General features: G+C 39.4%; 1 protein-coding gene across 2 annotated transcripts in view; it reads left to right on the top strand.

The window, feature by feature from the left end:
- LOC133537038 (cell adhesion molecule 2-like) overlaps nucleotides 1–8,390 on the top strand; it is a 272,500-nt gene extending 264,110 nt beyond the window's left edge. For both annotated transcript variants that reach the window (XM_061877859.1, XM_061877858.1), the window contains 3 exons: nucleotides 1–164; nucleotides 2,643–2,765; nucleotides 2,824–8,390. The exon at nucleotides 1–164 is cut by the window's left edge and continues 15 nt beyond it. In XM_061877859.1, coding sequence (XP_061733843.1) covers nucleotides 1–164; nucleotides 2,643–2,765; nucleotides 2,824–2,942 — 406 coding nt within the window. In that variant the 3' untranslated portion in view covers nucleotides 2,943–8,390. The remainder of the gene's footprint in view (nucleotides 165–2,642; nucleotides 2,766–2,823) is intronic.
- The last annotated feature ends 7,386 nt before the right edge of the window (nucleotides 8,391–15,776 follow it).

Raw genomic sequence — 15,776 nt, 5'->3', positions numbered from 1 at the left:
GTGGTCCAAAGATGGTGGCGAGCTGCCCGACATGGAGCGAATGATCGTGGAGGGCACAGAGCTGACCTTCACCTCGCTGAACAAAACGGACAACGGCACGTATCGCTGTGACGCCAGCAACCGCCTGGGGAGCAGCAGCGCCGAATATGTGCTCTTTGTTTACGGTAAGGACATGTTTTATAATAATCTGTTCCAGGGTCAAACTGTCACCGCCTAAAACCTGCATGGAACAAGTGTTTCAAGGAACATAAACAATGTTTTGGACTTCGAGTGTAGCAATAAGTGGAAATAAATAAACAATATAAATATGACTTTATGGTTGACTTTGACACTGCGGGCTGAGGGCTCTGCTGCCAAACATGGGAGATAACGGGCAGATATTTCATTTAACACGCAAAGAAACTTTCTTCTGAAAACTGTTGGATCAGATTGAATGTGAAAAGTCGTTTTTTTCACCGAAGGAAATTAATAGAAATAATCTGTTCCAGGGTCAAACTGTAGCCATAGTAAGAATAAGAGTAAGAATCCTTGGGTGTCTTGCGATTAGATCCCATTCCCATTTCTGGGGTGACGATTCCACATGACTGTAATGTGATGTCATTTCTACTGGGGCAGAAAGTGTCAATTAGATAGATAGATTAGATTAGATAGTACTTTATTTATTCCGTCAGGAGAGTTCCTTCAGGAAAATTAAAATTTTCAGCACAATCCCATTCAAGATCAGACAAACATTACAGGGAGACAGAACAGGATCACTGACGGGTCTGCCGGCTTCCAGCGCCCTTACAAAAAAGATGACATACAGGTAAACAAGGGGGGGATGGGAGAAAAGAATTGAAGATTAAAATAAAATAAAAAATAAAAATCGGTCTTAGCCTGGGCCCTGGAGTGGGGGTGCAGACTGAGGCCAAGCAAAAAAATAAAAATAAATAAATAAATTTAAAAAATTAAAAAATAAAAAAAAAACACCAACTCATAGCCATAGTACACATCCCTCTTCCATGTGTGTAAGAGGGAAACATCAAACATCAAAGAACACGGAGGACATTAAAGACATTAAAGCAGCAGATACAACCAGACACTTCTACATACAGCTATGAATAAAAAGTAAAATAAACATATACACTGTGGTGTATATGTTGACTACAATGACTACACAACAATTATTACCACAAACACAATTATGACACAACAATTACAAAATAAATATTATTAAACAGAATTACTACACGCACAATTACTGCACAGCAATTATTATACAGCAAACACAAAAAAAATATTACACACAATTACTACACAATTTTTTGCACACAATTACTGCATGACAATTACTACATAACAATCACTCCACAACTGTTATTACACACAATTACTACACACCAATTACTACACACACAAATACCCAACTACTATTACACACAATTACTACACAATTACTACACACATAATTACTGCATGACGAATATTACACAACTATTGTCACACAATTAATACACAATTACTGCAATATAAATACTACACACAATTACTAGACGACTATTACACAACTACTGCACAACAATTACACTACACACAATTACTGCATAACATATATTACACAACTATTGTAACAATTAGTACACAACAATTAATACACACTCAATCACTGCACGACAATTGCTGCGCGTCAATTATTACACAATAATTATTACCCACAATTACTAAACAATTACTGCATAACGATTACTACACAACAATATCTATAAAATTATTACACACAATTACAACACGACAATTACTACACAACAGTTACTGCGCAACACAAATATTACACAACAATATTATACAACAATGACTACACAACAATTACTGCAAGACAATTATTGTAATTGTGGGCGCTATGTCAACTGCAGAGAATAATTTTGCCACACCGAGTGTGTGTGACAATCATTGGTATTTTAACTTTATAACTCGGTTGGTAAAGTGGCCTTGCCAGCAACTCGGGGGTTCCAGGTTCGATCCCCGCTTCTGCCATCCTTGTCGCTGCCGTTGTGTCATTGAACAAGACACTTTACCCACCTGCTCCCAGTGGCACCCACACTGCTTTAAATGTAACTTTGATATTGGGTTTCACTATGTAAAGCGCTTTGAGTCACTAGAGAAAAAGCGCTATATAAATATAATTCACTTCACTTCACTTCACAAATTTACGGACTATGAACCGCTACTTTTTTCCTTAACTTTGAACCCTGCGGCTTATAAAAATTGTGGGTGATTTATGGATTTTTCTTCGCTAATGGCCACAAAGTCCCTTAGAGAGTGTTTGAAATTGTTTGTAATATGGCGCCATCTTTGGGACGTACTTGCTAATGCAGCTGCTGCCCTTTCCATTTATCGGCAATTCTTTACTTTTGTTTTCTTTTAACCAGACGTGCAGTTCAGTTTCTAGCCATCCATATCGTTCTACTCGTATGTATTGTTTTTTTGCTCTATGCTTTTTTACCTGTAAGGCACTTTGGTCCAATTCAAAATTGTTGTAAACTTGCTTCATAAATAAAGTTGCCTTGCCTTGCCACAATCTGTACACTGACTACTCTTGCCAAAACCAGATATAACAGAGGAGAAAAGGTGCATATCTCCACTTCTTTCTTGTTTCCTGTCAGATCCGAACGCGGTCGGACAGCACGGCCCCGACCACGCTCTAATCGGCGGCGTCGTGGCGGTGGTGGTCTTCATCACGCTGTGTTTGATCATCGTCTTGGGGCGCTACCTTGCCAGACATAAAGGTACGCCAGCGACGGCTGAACGTATTAATGCATCTGCCTGACCTCCTTTTATGTGCAGGGACGTATCTCACGCACGAGGCCAAAGGGGCGGAGGACGCCCCCGACGCCGACACCGCCATCATCAACGCCGAGGGCAACCACATGCACACCGAGGAGAAGAAGGAGTATTTTATTTAGGCTTTTTTTCTTCTTCTTTTTTTTTTACCAGACATGCAATTTGAAGCTGCCTCAATGTGACCACATGATCGCCCACTTCCTCCTTTACTTTGTTGCCATTTGCGGACAATGTTTTAGCTAGCAGGACGCTTCGCTGTTAACATCTGGGGGGTCATTTTAAGGGATGTTGACCCACCACAATGATGCACAGCGAGATCCCAAAATCCACCCGGAAAGAAAAAAAAAAAAAAAGAAGCACAATCTTCTGGTTGTGTGTTGGCATTTCTTTTTCCCGCTGCGACTAAAAAGCACAAATTGTGAGGGCTGGCAGAGGAAGAAGCCAAGACCTGCTTCTCGTCTCAGGAGTGCAGAAGACAGAAGAGTTCAGTTTGCGTTTAGAAACCTGAAAGACGATTAGTTTGCGAGTGGAAACCTGGAAAGCGATTCATTTGCGATTGGAAACCTGGCAAGCGATTAGCTTGCAAGTGGAAACCTGGCAGACAATAAGTTTGCGAGTGGAAACCTGGCAGACAATAAGTTTGCGAGTGAAAACCTGGCATATGATTAGTTTACGAGTGGAAACCTGGTAACTGATTAGTTTGCGTGTGCAAACCTGGCAAACAGTTGGTTTACGATTGGAAACCTGGCCGACGATTAGTTTTCGCGTGAAAACCTGGCATTCGATTAGTTTGCAATTGGAAACCTAGCAGACGATTAGTTTGCGAGTGGAAACCTGGCATACGATTTGTTTGCGACTGGAAACCTGGTACACGATTAGTTTGCAAGTGGAAACCTGGCAAACAGTTGGTTTACGATTGGAAACCTGGCAGACGATTAGTTTGCGAGTGGAAACCTGGCATACGATTAGTTTGCGGGTGGAAACCTGGCAACTGATTAGTTTGCGTGTGGAAACCTGGCAAACAGTTGGTTTACGATTAGAAACCTGGCAGATGTCTAGTTTGCGAGTGGAAACCTGGCATACGATTAGTTTGCGAGTGGAAACCTGGCAGCCGATTAGTTTGCGAGTGGAAACCTGGCAGCCGATTAGTTTGCGAGTGGAAACCTGGCGTACGATTAGTTTGCGAGTGGAAACCTGGCGTACGATTAGTTTGCGAGTGGAAACCTGGCACACGATTAGTTTGCGAGTAAAACCTGGCATACGATTTGTTTGCGAGTGGAGACCTGGCATTCGATTTGTTTGCGAGTGGAGACCTGGCAAACAGTTTAAGATTGGAAACCTGGCAGACTATTAGTTTGCGACTGGAAACCTGGCATACGATTAGTTTGCGAGTTGAAACCTAGCAGACGATAAGTTTGCGAGTGGAAATCTGGCAGACGATTAGTTTGCGAGTGGAAACCTGGCATACGATTAGTTTGCCAATGGAAACCTGGCATACGATTTGTTTGCCAGTGGAAACCTGGCAACTGATTAGTTTGCGAGTGGAAACCTGGCAAACAGTTGGTTTACGATTGGAAAACTGGCAGACAATTAGTTTGCAAGTGGAAACCTGGCATACGATTTGTTTGCCAGTGGAAACCTGGCATACGATTTGTTTGAGAGTCAAACCTGGCATACCGATTAGTTTGCGAGTGGAAACCTGGGATACGATTTGTTTGCGAGTGCAAACCTGGCAACTGATTAGTTTGCGTGTGAAAACCTGGAAAAAATTTGTTTGGGATTGAAAACCTGGCAAACGATTAGTTTGCGAGTGGAAACCTGGCAAACAGTTGGTTTACGATTGGAAACCTGGCAGACGATTAGTTTGCGAGTGGAAACCTGGCAAACGTTTATGGGAGAAACTATGCTCAATGTGTGAATATTGCTGTTAAATACTTTGCTAACGACGTGAATATTTCTGAAGGATGTTGTTCAGTCTTTAGATCCCTGGTGCATCTGTACATTTCCCTCGTATGTATGGTTGCTGTCCAATGAAAATACTTTTTTAAATGAAATGTGAAGATAAATGCATTGATGTTGGCAGTGAATGGATCACAACAAGCCATAGCAAAGCAAAATTGAAGATGAGATCTCCTTTATGTCTCATTCCTATTTCCGAGACATAAAGTCTCACTCTCGCAGTCCTCAGACTATTTTATAATTGAAGGTGGGTTGTCCAGTCTTGAAAGACAGCAGCAGTTTAGTGGTGATGCATTCACTGCCCTGACAACACAAGAACCTGGTGAAGGACAACTTGGAGAAGATTGTTTACGTTGCACACCTGAAATATTTAAGAGAATTTTCATTTGTTTCGTGTTTTTAAAAAAAAAAATTTTTTTAAGAGAACTTGTTTGGTCACAACGCGTGTAAATAGCGTCTAAGGATTGGACATCGGAAAAAAAATCCGTAGTTCTAACCAGGGGTGTCCTGATACTACCTGTCCACGTACGATACTTTGGAGGTTTGAGTATTGGCCGATACCAATATTAATTCGATACGATATCAGCAGGAATCATACACACTTGTATCCTTTAGTAGTGTGGAATGTTAGAGAAGATTTGATCAAGTGAAATGAGTCAAACCTATTTATTATTGTAAAGTGAATTATATTTATATATCGCTTTTCTCAAGTGACTTAACATAGTGAGACCCATTATCTAAGTTACATTTTTAAACCAGTGTGGGTGGCACTGGGTGCAAGTGGGTACCGTGTCTTGCCCAAGGACACAACGGCAGTGACTAGGATGTCAGAAGCGGGGATCGGACCTAAAACCCTTGGTTGCTGGCACGGCCGCTGTACCAACCGAGCTACGCTGCCCAGGAATAGACTTTTGCAGTTTTTAAGTTGAAGTGGAGTTGTTTTTGGCAACACCTAGGGGTCCCAATAATTCATTGAGGTAAATTGAATGATGCGGACACGTTTGTTACTGGATACTCTCTAATATGCTTCTGCTTTGGAGAGTTTGTATGTGTAAGTAATATTTAACTATAATTATTAGATACTTGTTTATATTGTTCAATGTCACCTACTCTTGTTTAATGATTACGTACGTCTAGCTTGTGTGCTATTGTGTGCTTAGCTGTTGTGTAGCTGCTAGGTCCTAGTAGCCTATAGCCTAGAATGATTACCTGTTGTAAATGACTTTAGTAAAATAGAAGAATTGGTGTGTTTATTGTAGGACATTTAGATGTTAACTGTCTGCCCAGCTTTGCTCAAGTAAGCTCGCTGCAGGGCTGCTTGTATCGCACATGATATCACACGCTAGTAAACATGCTACACTGCTTGTATCGCACATGACATCGCACGCAAGTAAACACGCTGCAGGGCTGCTTCCATCGCACATGACATCGTACGCAAATAAACACGCCGCAGGGCTGCTTATATCGCACACAAGTAAACGCTGCAGAGCTGCTTGTATTGCACGTGATATCACGTGCTAATAAACACGCTGCAGGACTGCTTGTATTGCACATGATATCACGCCTTAGTAAACACACTGCAGGTCTGCTTTTATCGCACACGATATCACACGCTAGTAAACACACTGCAGCACTGCTTGTATCGCACATGACATCACACGCAAGTAAACACGCTGCAGGACTGCTTATATCGCACACAAGTAAGCAACACTGCAGAGCTGCTTGTATCGCACGTGATATCACGTGCCAGTAAACACGCTGCAGTACTGCTTGTATCGCACATGATATCACGCCATAGTAAACATCGCAGGGCTGGTTTTATTGCACATGATATCACACGCTAGTAAACACACTGCAGGACTGCTTGTATCGCACATGACATTGCACGCAAGTAAACACGTTGCAGGACTGCTTGTATCGCACAGAAGTAAACAACGCTGCAGAGCTGCTTGTATCGCAGATGATATCGCACAAGTAAAAACGCTGCAGGACTGCCTGTATGGCACATTATGTCACATTTTACATGCAAGCCAATAACAACCAATAGTTTTTGGGCCGATATCGGATCGATTGCTGATATCAGTATTGGATCGGGACACCCCTGCGTCTAACTGAATTTTCATATTATTCTCCATCATCAAACATTTAAAAAAAAAAAAAGACAATTAAGTAGTAAAAAAACAAAATAACATTTTCAATATCAATGTCATAATTTTACACATTTTTTGTTATTTTATAAGAGTGAAATATTGCAGAAAGTCATCTTGTACTTAAAAAAAAAGTTTTTCTTGATTTTCTGACAGATTGTAGAGATAAGTGAAACGATACTGAAGCACTGATGCATTATGAAACACAAGGAGTGATACAGTATCGCTCCATGCCTGGATGTGTGCGTCACTTCAACAAAAATAACATGTGACTGCTGCGTTGCTCGACGCTAAACTGTGTTTCGAAAGTGACAGCTCTTACTGAAAGACGTCGGAGGAGTGGCGTGATGCCTTTGATATCAATATTTGTTTTTTTCGTGTTTTTTTTTCTTATTATTATTATTTAATTTCCTTTGTTGGTCAAATGTGTCTTTTTTTTAATCCAGCAGATGGCGGCGTTATGAAACACCAACACTGTGTCAGTGCAGCCTCAATACAGCTAGTGAGTGTGCCAAACACACATTTAGTCATCACTACAATAAAGCTGTTCAGTGATCGTTTGGAAAATAGTCTCCTTTTATTCAAATGTGGTCATGCAAAAAATAATGTAAATATCGCATAGAACAAGAAAATATAATAATATAACTTTTTTATTTGCCAAAATGAATACATGAAATGTACATAAACTAATATTAAATACATTATTTAAAGTTGCAATAATGTAAAATAATCATTGGTTTTTTTTTCATGAAAAATGACTTTTTATTTTCCTCTTTTGCTACTTAATTGTCATGATTCATTGTGTGTTGTAATACTGGTTTAGTTTTCAGTGTGGCTCCAATGACTCCTTCAACAGGGATCCTAATGTGGGAAAAAAAAAAGAGAAACCGTACGTATGTCTTACACTCCTATTATTATGACCAGTGGTATTCTTACTAGTTCAGTCATGGTTTGTTGATCATAAGAATGGACACCAGGATCACCGTTATGGCCTTTGAGTTTGCTGCAAACGTTGGTGAATCAAAACACGTCCACGCTGTATAAAAGGTCACATGACACACCGACGCTTCTTTTCACGCCATCAGGAACACATTTTGTTAGAAAAAACTACAAACAAGCAAAAAATATACTTTTCAAATTGCTGTAATTAGCTTTTTATGAGGGGGGGTATGAATGTGTGTTCGTGTATGAACGTGTGTGTGTGTGTGTGCGCGTGTATAAATGTGTGTGTGTTTGTGTATGAATGTGTGTGTGTGTTCGTGTATGATTGTGCGTGTGCATGTATATGAATGAGAGTGTGTGTGCGCCTATATGTGTATGCCCGTGTGTATAAATGAATGTGTGCGAGTGTGTGTGAGGTTTTTCTTCCGAGCTTAATATTGAATATTGATTTTCCACTCTGCCATGTAAAGCAAAGAGATGAAGAGAAAAGAACAAGATTAAAACATGAATTTAAAGTCTAAACTTGTCTTTTTCTTCTTTATAAGTGTCCCTTTTCCTCCTTTTTGCTTTCTGTATTTATTTTTTCTCCTTTTTGTTTTTATGCCTCTTTTATACTCTTTTCATTAATTTGACTTGATTTTCCTCCATCTTTCTCTTTTCTTTCTGTATTTCTGTCTCTTTTTTTTTTTTTTTACTTTTTATTCCTTGATTGATTTTTCTTTTTTTTTCCTGGGTTTTTCTTTCATTCTTTGTTTTTTTTCCTTTTTTTCTTTAGTTTTTTTCCTTTTTCAGTTTTTTCCGTATTTCTTTACATTTTCTTCCTTTTTTCTTTTTATTTTATTTTCTGTTGATTTTCCATTCCATTTTGCCTTCTCTTTTTATTCTTCTTTTTATTTTTCTTCTTAATTTTATATAAATTTGTATTTATTTTCTTTTTACGTCTTTCCCTTCTCTCAAATGTCTCGCCCTTTTTCTTCCATCCTCCTGACGAGGCCAGTAGGCGGGGGAGGGGCACTCTGTAATCCGACAGCAGTATCGGCCAGTGGTCGATACTGGAGTGATCGGACGGATACTTTCATTATCACAAAATCATTGTTTCTTGTTCATGTTTACAAATCCAGGGAATAAATCCCTGCACACGTGAAAAAAAAAATGATTGAAAAGTTTTTTAGATACGTTTTTACTTATCGTATACTGAATTATGAAATAGTTTACATATTTAGGTGATATTGTAACACTGCTTTTAAAGTTTCTACATACAAGAACAATCTTTTTTTGTAAAATCTAACACCACTAAAACAGTTACAAACACAAAGATGACGATTTTCCTTCTCCTGACTAACAAATGCTGGATACTCGTGTTCAGGGGCGCCGAAAAAGGGGGGTAAAGGAGACGGATTCTAGGGGCCCATGATGAAGGGGGGCCCAGAGAGGCCCCTAATGATGATGAAATTATAATACAGAGGGGTCCTGTAAAGATACAGGGGGGCCCTGTAAAGATTTTTTTTCATGGGGCCCAAAATCCCTAGCAGCGCCCCTGCTCGTGCTGAATGTCAAATAATAATGTTCATGCACACAGTTTTGGATGCTTCTGCAGTCTGGCTAGGTCGCGACGCCACTTCACGGCGGATGCCCTTATTTGGTCAATGAGTCGAGCTGTCAGCTCCTCCCGCTTGGCTTCAGGCCAGGAGGAAACGCCATAAAAAGGTAAGGTTTAAAATATTATTTTCATATAGTTTGGCATGCGCAGCTTTTTAATGAAGCTCAGTCCATCGGAGGATACCTAATGTTGTGACCGAGTGAATCTAAATCATTTTTATGAAGTTTAAAAATATTTTAAAAAATTTGCAGTGACCCCTTGAAAATATTTCTCTAAAAAATTGTTATGGTTCATTTGAAAAGTATACATTTTGAAAAGATGAATGGTGATACTTTTAGAAAGGGTTTCATTTGCAATATACATACACTCATATACACACACACACACACACACACACACATACTTATATACACACACATATATATATATATCCATCCATCCATCCATTTTCTACCGCTTATTCCCTTTCGGGGTCGCGGGGGGCGCTGGCGCCTATCTCAGCTACAATCGGGCGGAAGGCGGGGTACACCCTGGACAAGTCGCCACCTCATCACATATATATATAAAAACACACATATACACATACATATATACACACACATACATATGGCAGCTCAGTCACAGATGACCATGCTAATTTACACTCGTGTAAGACACTTATTTCGATTTGATGTTTGATTTTTATTTATTTTATTATTATTTTCCCATTTTTTATTTTGTAATGGTACTTTAATTATTATTAATAGTTTATTGTTTTTTTTTTATTTAAATAGTTTTGTCATCCTATTTTAGTCAATTCCATCCATCCATTTTCTACCGCTTATTCCCTTTCGGGGTCGCGGGGGGCGCTGGCGCCTATCTCAGCTACAATCGGGCGGAAGGCAGGGTACACACTGGACAAGTCGCCACCCCATCACAGGGCCAACACAGATAGACAGACAACATTCACACTCACATTCACACACTAGGGCCAATTTAGTGTTGCCAATCAACCTATCCCCAGATGCATGTCTTTGGAAGTGGGAGGAAGCCGGAGTACCCGGAGGGAACCCACGCATTCACGGGGAGAACATGCAAACTCCACACAGAAAGATGCCGAGCCTGGATTTGAACCCAGGACTGCAGGAACTTCGTATTGTGAGGCAGACGCACTAACCCCTCTCCCACCGTGAAGCCATTTTAGTCAATTATTTATAATATTTTTTCAATTTTAATGAGTGTTGTAATTATACAATGCACTTATTTAATTATAATTTTCACATTTTAACTTGATGTTTTGTTGATACAGTACATTCAGGTTTGTAGACAACGCCTAGCATGGCTGTACAATCCAGTTCTTGAGTGAGAGTCCCTGTTGCACTTTGCACAAACATGTGTAGAGACTTCGTCCCGCTTTTGCTGTGCAATGATATTTGCAGTACGTTTTTTGCAGTATATACACACATATATATACATACATACATATATATATATATATATATATATATATATATATATATATATATATATACATACATACATACATACATACATATATATGTATATATATATGTATATATATACACACACACACACATATATATATACACACATACATATATATACACACACACACACACATATGTATATACAGTATATACACACATATATATATACATATTTATACATATACATATACATATATATACATATACATATATATACTAGGGGTGGGCAAATTAATGCGTTAATTACGAGTTAATTCATCAATCTATTAACACCGACAATTATTTTAACGCGCATTTGTGTATGTTGTTTACATGCTTTTATTTTGTTAACGCCTTTTCTTAACAGGATGGCGTCGCCCGGACGGGCTTCGGCGTCGAGGAGCTCTTGGTAAAGATGGAACATTTGGCAAAAATACCGGACAATTCTGCAAATTTCATGGCTGGCTGACAGCGTGGTCACTCCGGGATCACTTACGACCGCCAGACAATTCTGAATGTGGATAGATCGGGCCGTTTTGGACTGAATGACGCGTGCTTGCTAGACCGGCTGGCTAGCATGGGAATACTTTGCCGGCTACATATATATATATATATATATATATATATATATATATATATACACACACACACACACACACACACACACACATACACACATGTATACTAGGGGTGGGCAAATTAATGCGTCAATTACGAGTTAACTCATCAATCTATTAACGCCGACAATTATTTTATCGCACATTTGCGTATGTTGTTTACGTGCTTTTATTTTGTTAATGCCTTTTCTTAACAAGATGGCAGCGCCCCGATGCGCTTCGGCGTGGAGGGGCTCTTGGTAAAGATAGAACATTTGGCAAAAATACCGGACAATTCTGCAGATTTCATGGCTGGCTTACAGCGTGGTCACTCCGGGATCACTTACAACCGCCAGACAATTCCGGATGTGGATAGATCGGGCCGTTTTGGACTGAATGACGCGTGCTTGCTAGACCGGCTAGCTAGCATGGGAATACTTTGCCGGCTACATCCAGCGGCCTGTGAAGAAGCGGAGTATATGTGTTGTCTGTCTATTTATGAATAATGCAGACGAGGAGTGTTGGCTGAGTTCTTAACGTTTGCTTTCAGAGCGTGCATATCACAACATACAAGATGCCGTCATGGCGACACAACCTATACCGGGCTACCGCGCATGCTCGTCACTCCTGTTGCATGCTGGGTAGGGTAGTTTTTTTTTTCCCTGGCTCATAACATTACAATATAGTACCATGTATATGATGCGTTCAGTTTATCAAAGCACCAAGCAAACAGATATGGTCATAATTATCTTAAGTGCACTACGCAGAATAAACACAACATTATTAATATTGCTACTATGGATAATTTGATCAAAAATTCCCTAAAACAGCCCACTACCTATAATATAAGTTTTTTAAACATAAGATCCCTGATAAAAAAAAATGTTTCTGCTGTTACCTCAGAAATTGCCTGTTCAGATGTTATGATTGTGGCTCAGAGATTTGTATGTAGATTATATTTATTTTCCATAACAAACAGGATAACTTAAATACCCTGGCAGTGGCAATAAGATTAAATGTTTGTATTTACATTTTTTGAGTTGATTTTCATAAAATTTGGTATTTAATTGCTACTGTTTAATAAGGACTGATTTAAATTGTGTTTGCACAACAAATGTTTTGGCGCTTTTGTTTATGTGGAAGAATATTCCAATTAAGGTGCACTACACACTACTTTTGAATTCATTATTGGGCTTTGCGTATACAATGCTGTTAATCGCGATTAATCAGAGAAATAGTGCGATTAACTTCGATTAAAAATGTTAATCGTTGCCCAGCCCTAATATATACACATACATATATTTGTATATATATATAAATATATATATATATACTGTACACTAGGGGTTTAACGGTACACAAATATTTCGGTTCGGTACGTACCTCGGTTTAGAAGTCACGGTTTGGTTAATTTTTGGTACAGTAAGAAAACAACAAATTATAAATGTTTTGGTTATTTATTTACCAAATTTGTAAACAATGGCTTTATCCTTTTAACATTGGGAACACTATAATATTTCTACCCACGTTAATCTAAAGTAAACTGCCTCAAGTTGTTGCTTTGATTAAATAAAATGACAAAACTTTCTTCTACATATAAAAAAATGCAACATTAAACAGTTTCAAGTCAACTCATCATGCTTAATTTATTACAGCATTTGGGAAGCCTGTAGTTGACTTTTATTATACACACACACACATCAAAATGAGCTAACGTAACGCTAAAAGCTAATTAGGCTTCACCTCAACCCAGATCTATGAGCAAGCTGAGCTGCAGTTTAAGTTTCTAGAAGGTCAACGGGCTCATAGTGATTTCTGTAACAGTTGTGACTGGGAAGTGTTTTTTATAATTTGGGGAGTGTACGATGTCCGCTGCTCACCTGCTAAACACATATCTACTCATCTCGACGCCGAATCCCTGACTCCATGCTTTCTGAATACGCACTGCTGATTGGCTGTTACATCGCTCTGAATACGCACTGCTGATTGGCTGTTACATCGCTTTGAATACGCACTGCTGATTGGCTTTGTATGTAACCAATCAGATGGTTTTGTGGGCGGAACAATGCTGGGTGCTCACTGCTCAGACAGAGGCAGAAAGCAGAGCAGCTTGTTAAGACTTTAGGTTACAAACTCGTTCGATACACCCTCGTACCGAACTGAAACGGTTCAATACAAATACACGTACCGTTCCAACCCTAATATACACACCTATATACATACATATACACACATTTGCATTGTGTATATTGTACATATTAAATATTGTTAAGAAAATGTTACTACATTAAATTTATATATATATATATATATATATATACTCGCAGTGTGTATATTGTACATATTACATATCGTTTTGAAGTAACAATATGTAACAATAATACATAATCAATAAGTAGTATGAAGTTACTACATTATGTATATACTGTACTTGCAGTGAGTATATATCACAGTAAGGATCTATGGAGGTGATGGGTGGTGTGTAAAATGTTGCCAGAAGAGGAGATTTTCCCCCTGCAATCAGAGAGGTGCGCCCTGGGCTATGTGACGATTACGCCGTGACCTCCGCCAAGGCACACGTTGTGCCCGGTGGCCAGCGCCCATATCACAATGAGTTCTTATCCTCGCCCGACACTCTCGTAGAAAAAAGCCTTCAGGCAGGCATCGGTATCTAAGGAAGTACTTTTCAACATATTACCTTCACGACGGTACCATTGGACATGTGCCACTCACTTCAAAAGTCATTTTTCATCGCTACCACTCCACTTTTTTCGCTCCTTCATCCAACGGTGCTGCTGTGGATTAGCGACAAGCTCCGAGTGTTGACACGCTTACAGTATAGGACCAGCCAGGTCCGCTTAATGCGCTAAGAACCGCCGATTGTGCTTGTTGTCGCCAACCGAGAAGGTAAATGAACGCCAAACTAGTCCAAGGACTAAGTCTGGCAACAAGAACACTGCGGAGAGGGGGGTGGTCTACGGGGCGTGTACAGGGGCCGGCAATGAAGCAGCGGACAGGTGAGTGGATACCTCAGCTGTAACGAGTTATCTAATCACCTGTTCCCTTTATCAGCAGCGTTGGAGATCATGACTGGGCTGGCAAACGAGAGTGACGGCCAGACGAAGGAGCACACAGATAAAACTACATGCATAAGCTGAAAATCTTAAGAGAACTTTGTTCATTCGGTTTATGTGCCAAGCTGAATTAAAAGATTGTAAACCACTGCGCCAGGCTGGGGTATTTCCTGCCAAGTAACGGAGGATCTGGGTCGGAAACCTTCCACAAACACGTTTTTCATTACAGATTATCAAAGCTGACAGATATTTTGTTTTAAAAAGGTAAATATATATATTATATATATATATATATATATATATATATATATACTTATGAAAAAAGATTAATTAAAAAAAATAAATTAAAAAAGCTGACGTATGCACAACTCCCATATATACATATATAGATACATATGTACATACATACATATATAAATACATACATGTACATATACAGTATATACACATGCATATATATACAGTGGGGCAAAAAAGTATTTAGTCAAACACCGATTGTGCAAGTTCTCCCACTTAAAATGATGACAGAGGTCTGTAATTTTCATCTTAGGTACACTTCAACTGGGAGAGACAGAATGTGAAAAAAAAAATACAGGAATTCACATTGTAGGAATTTTAAATAATTTATTTGTAAATTATGGTGGGAAATAAGTATTTGGTCAACCATTCAAAGCTCTCACTGATGGAGGAAGGTTTTGGCTCAAAATCTCACAATACATGGCCCCATTCATTCTTTCCAAAACACGGATCAATCGTCCTTTCCCCTTAGCAGAAAAACAGACCCTAAGTATGATGTTTCCACCCCCATGCTTCACAGTAGGTATGGTGTTTTGGGATGCAACTCAGTATTCTTCTTCCTCCAAACACGACGAGTTGAGTTTATACCAAAAAGTTATATTTTAGTTTCATCTGACCACATGACATTCCCCCAGGTGTTCTCTGGCAAACTTCAGACGGGCTTGGAGATGCACTGGTTTAAGCAGGGGGACACGTCTGGCACTGCAGGAATCGATTCCCTGTCGGCGTAGTGTGTTACTGATGGTAACCTTTGTTACTTTGGTCCCAGCTCTCTGCAGGTCATTCCCCAGGTCCCCCCGTGTGGTCCTGGAATTTTTGCTCACCGTTCTCATGATCATTTTGACCCCACGGGATGAGATCTTGCGTGGAGCCAC

This window comes from Nerophis ophidion, linkage group LG18 (assembly GCF_033978795.1).
Source record: "Nerophis ophidion isolate RoL-2023_Sa linkage group LG18, RoL_Noph_v1.0, whole genome shotgun sequence".
Classification (NCBI taxonomy): Eukaryota; Metazoa; Chordata; class Actinopteri; order Syngnathiformes; family Syngnathidae; genus Nerophis; species Nerophis ophidion.
This window is presented reverse-complemented; position numbering and strand designations above follow the sequence as displayed.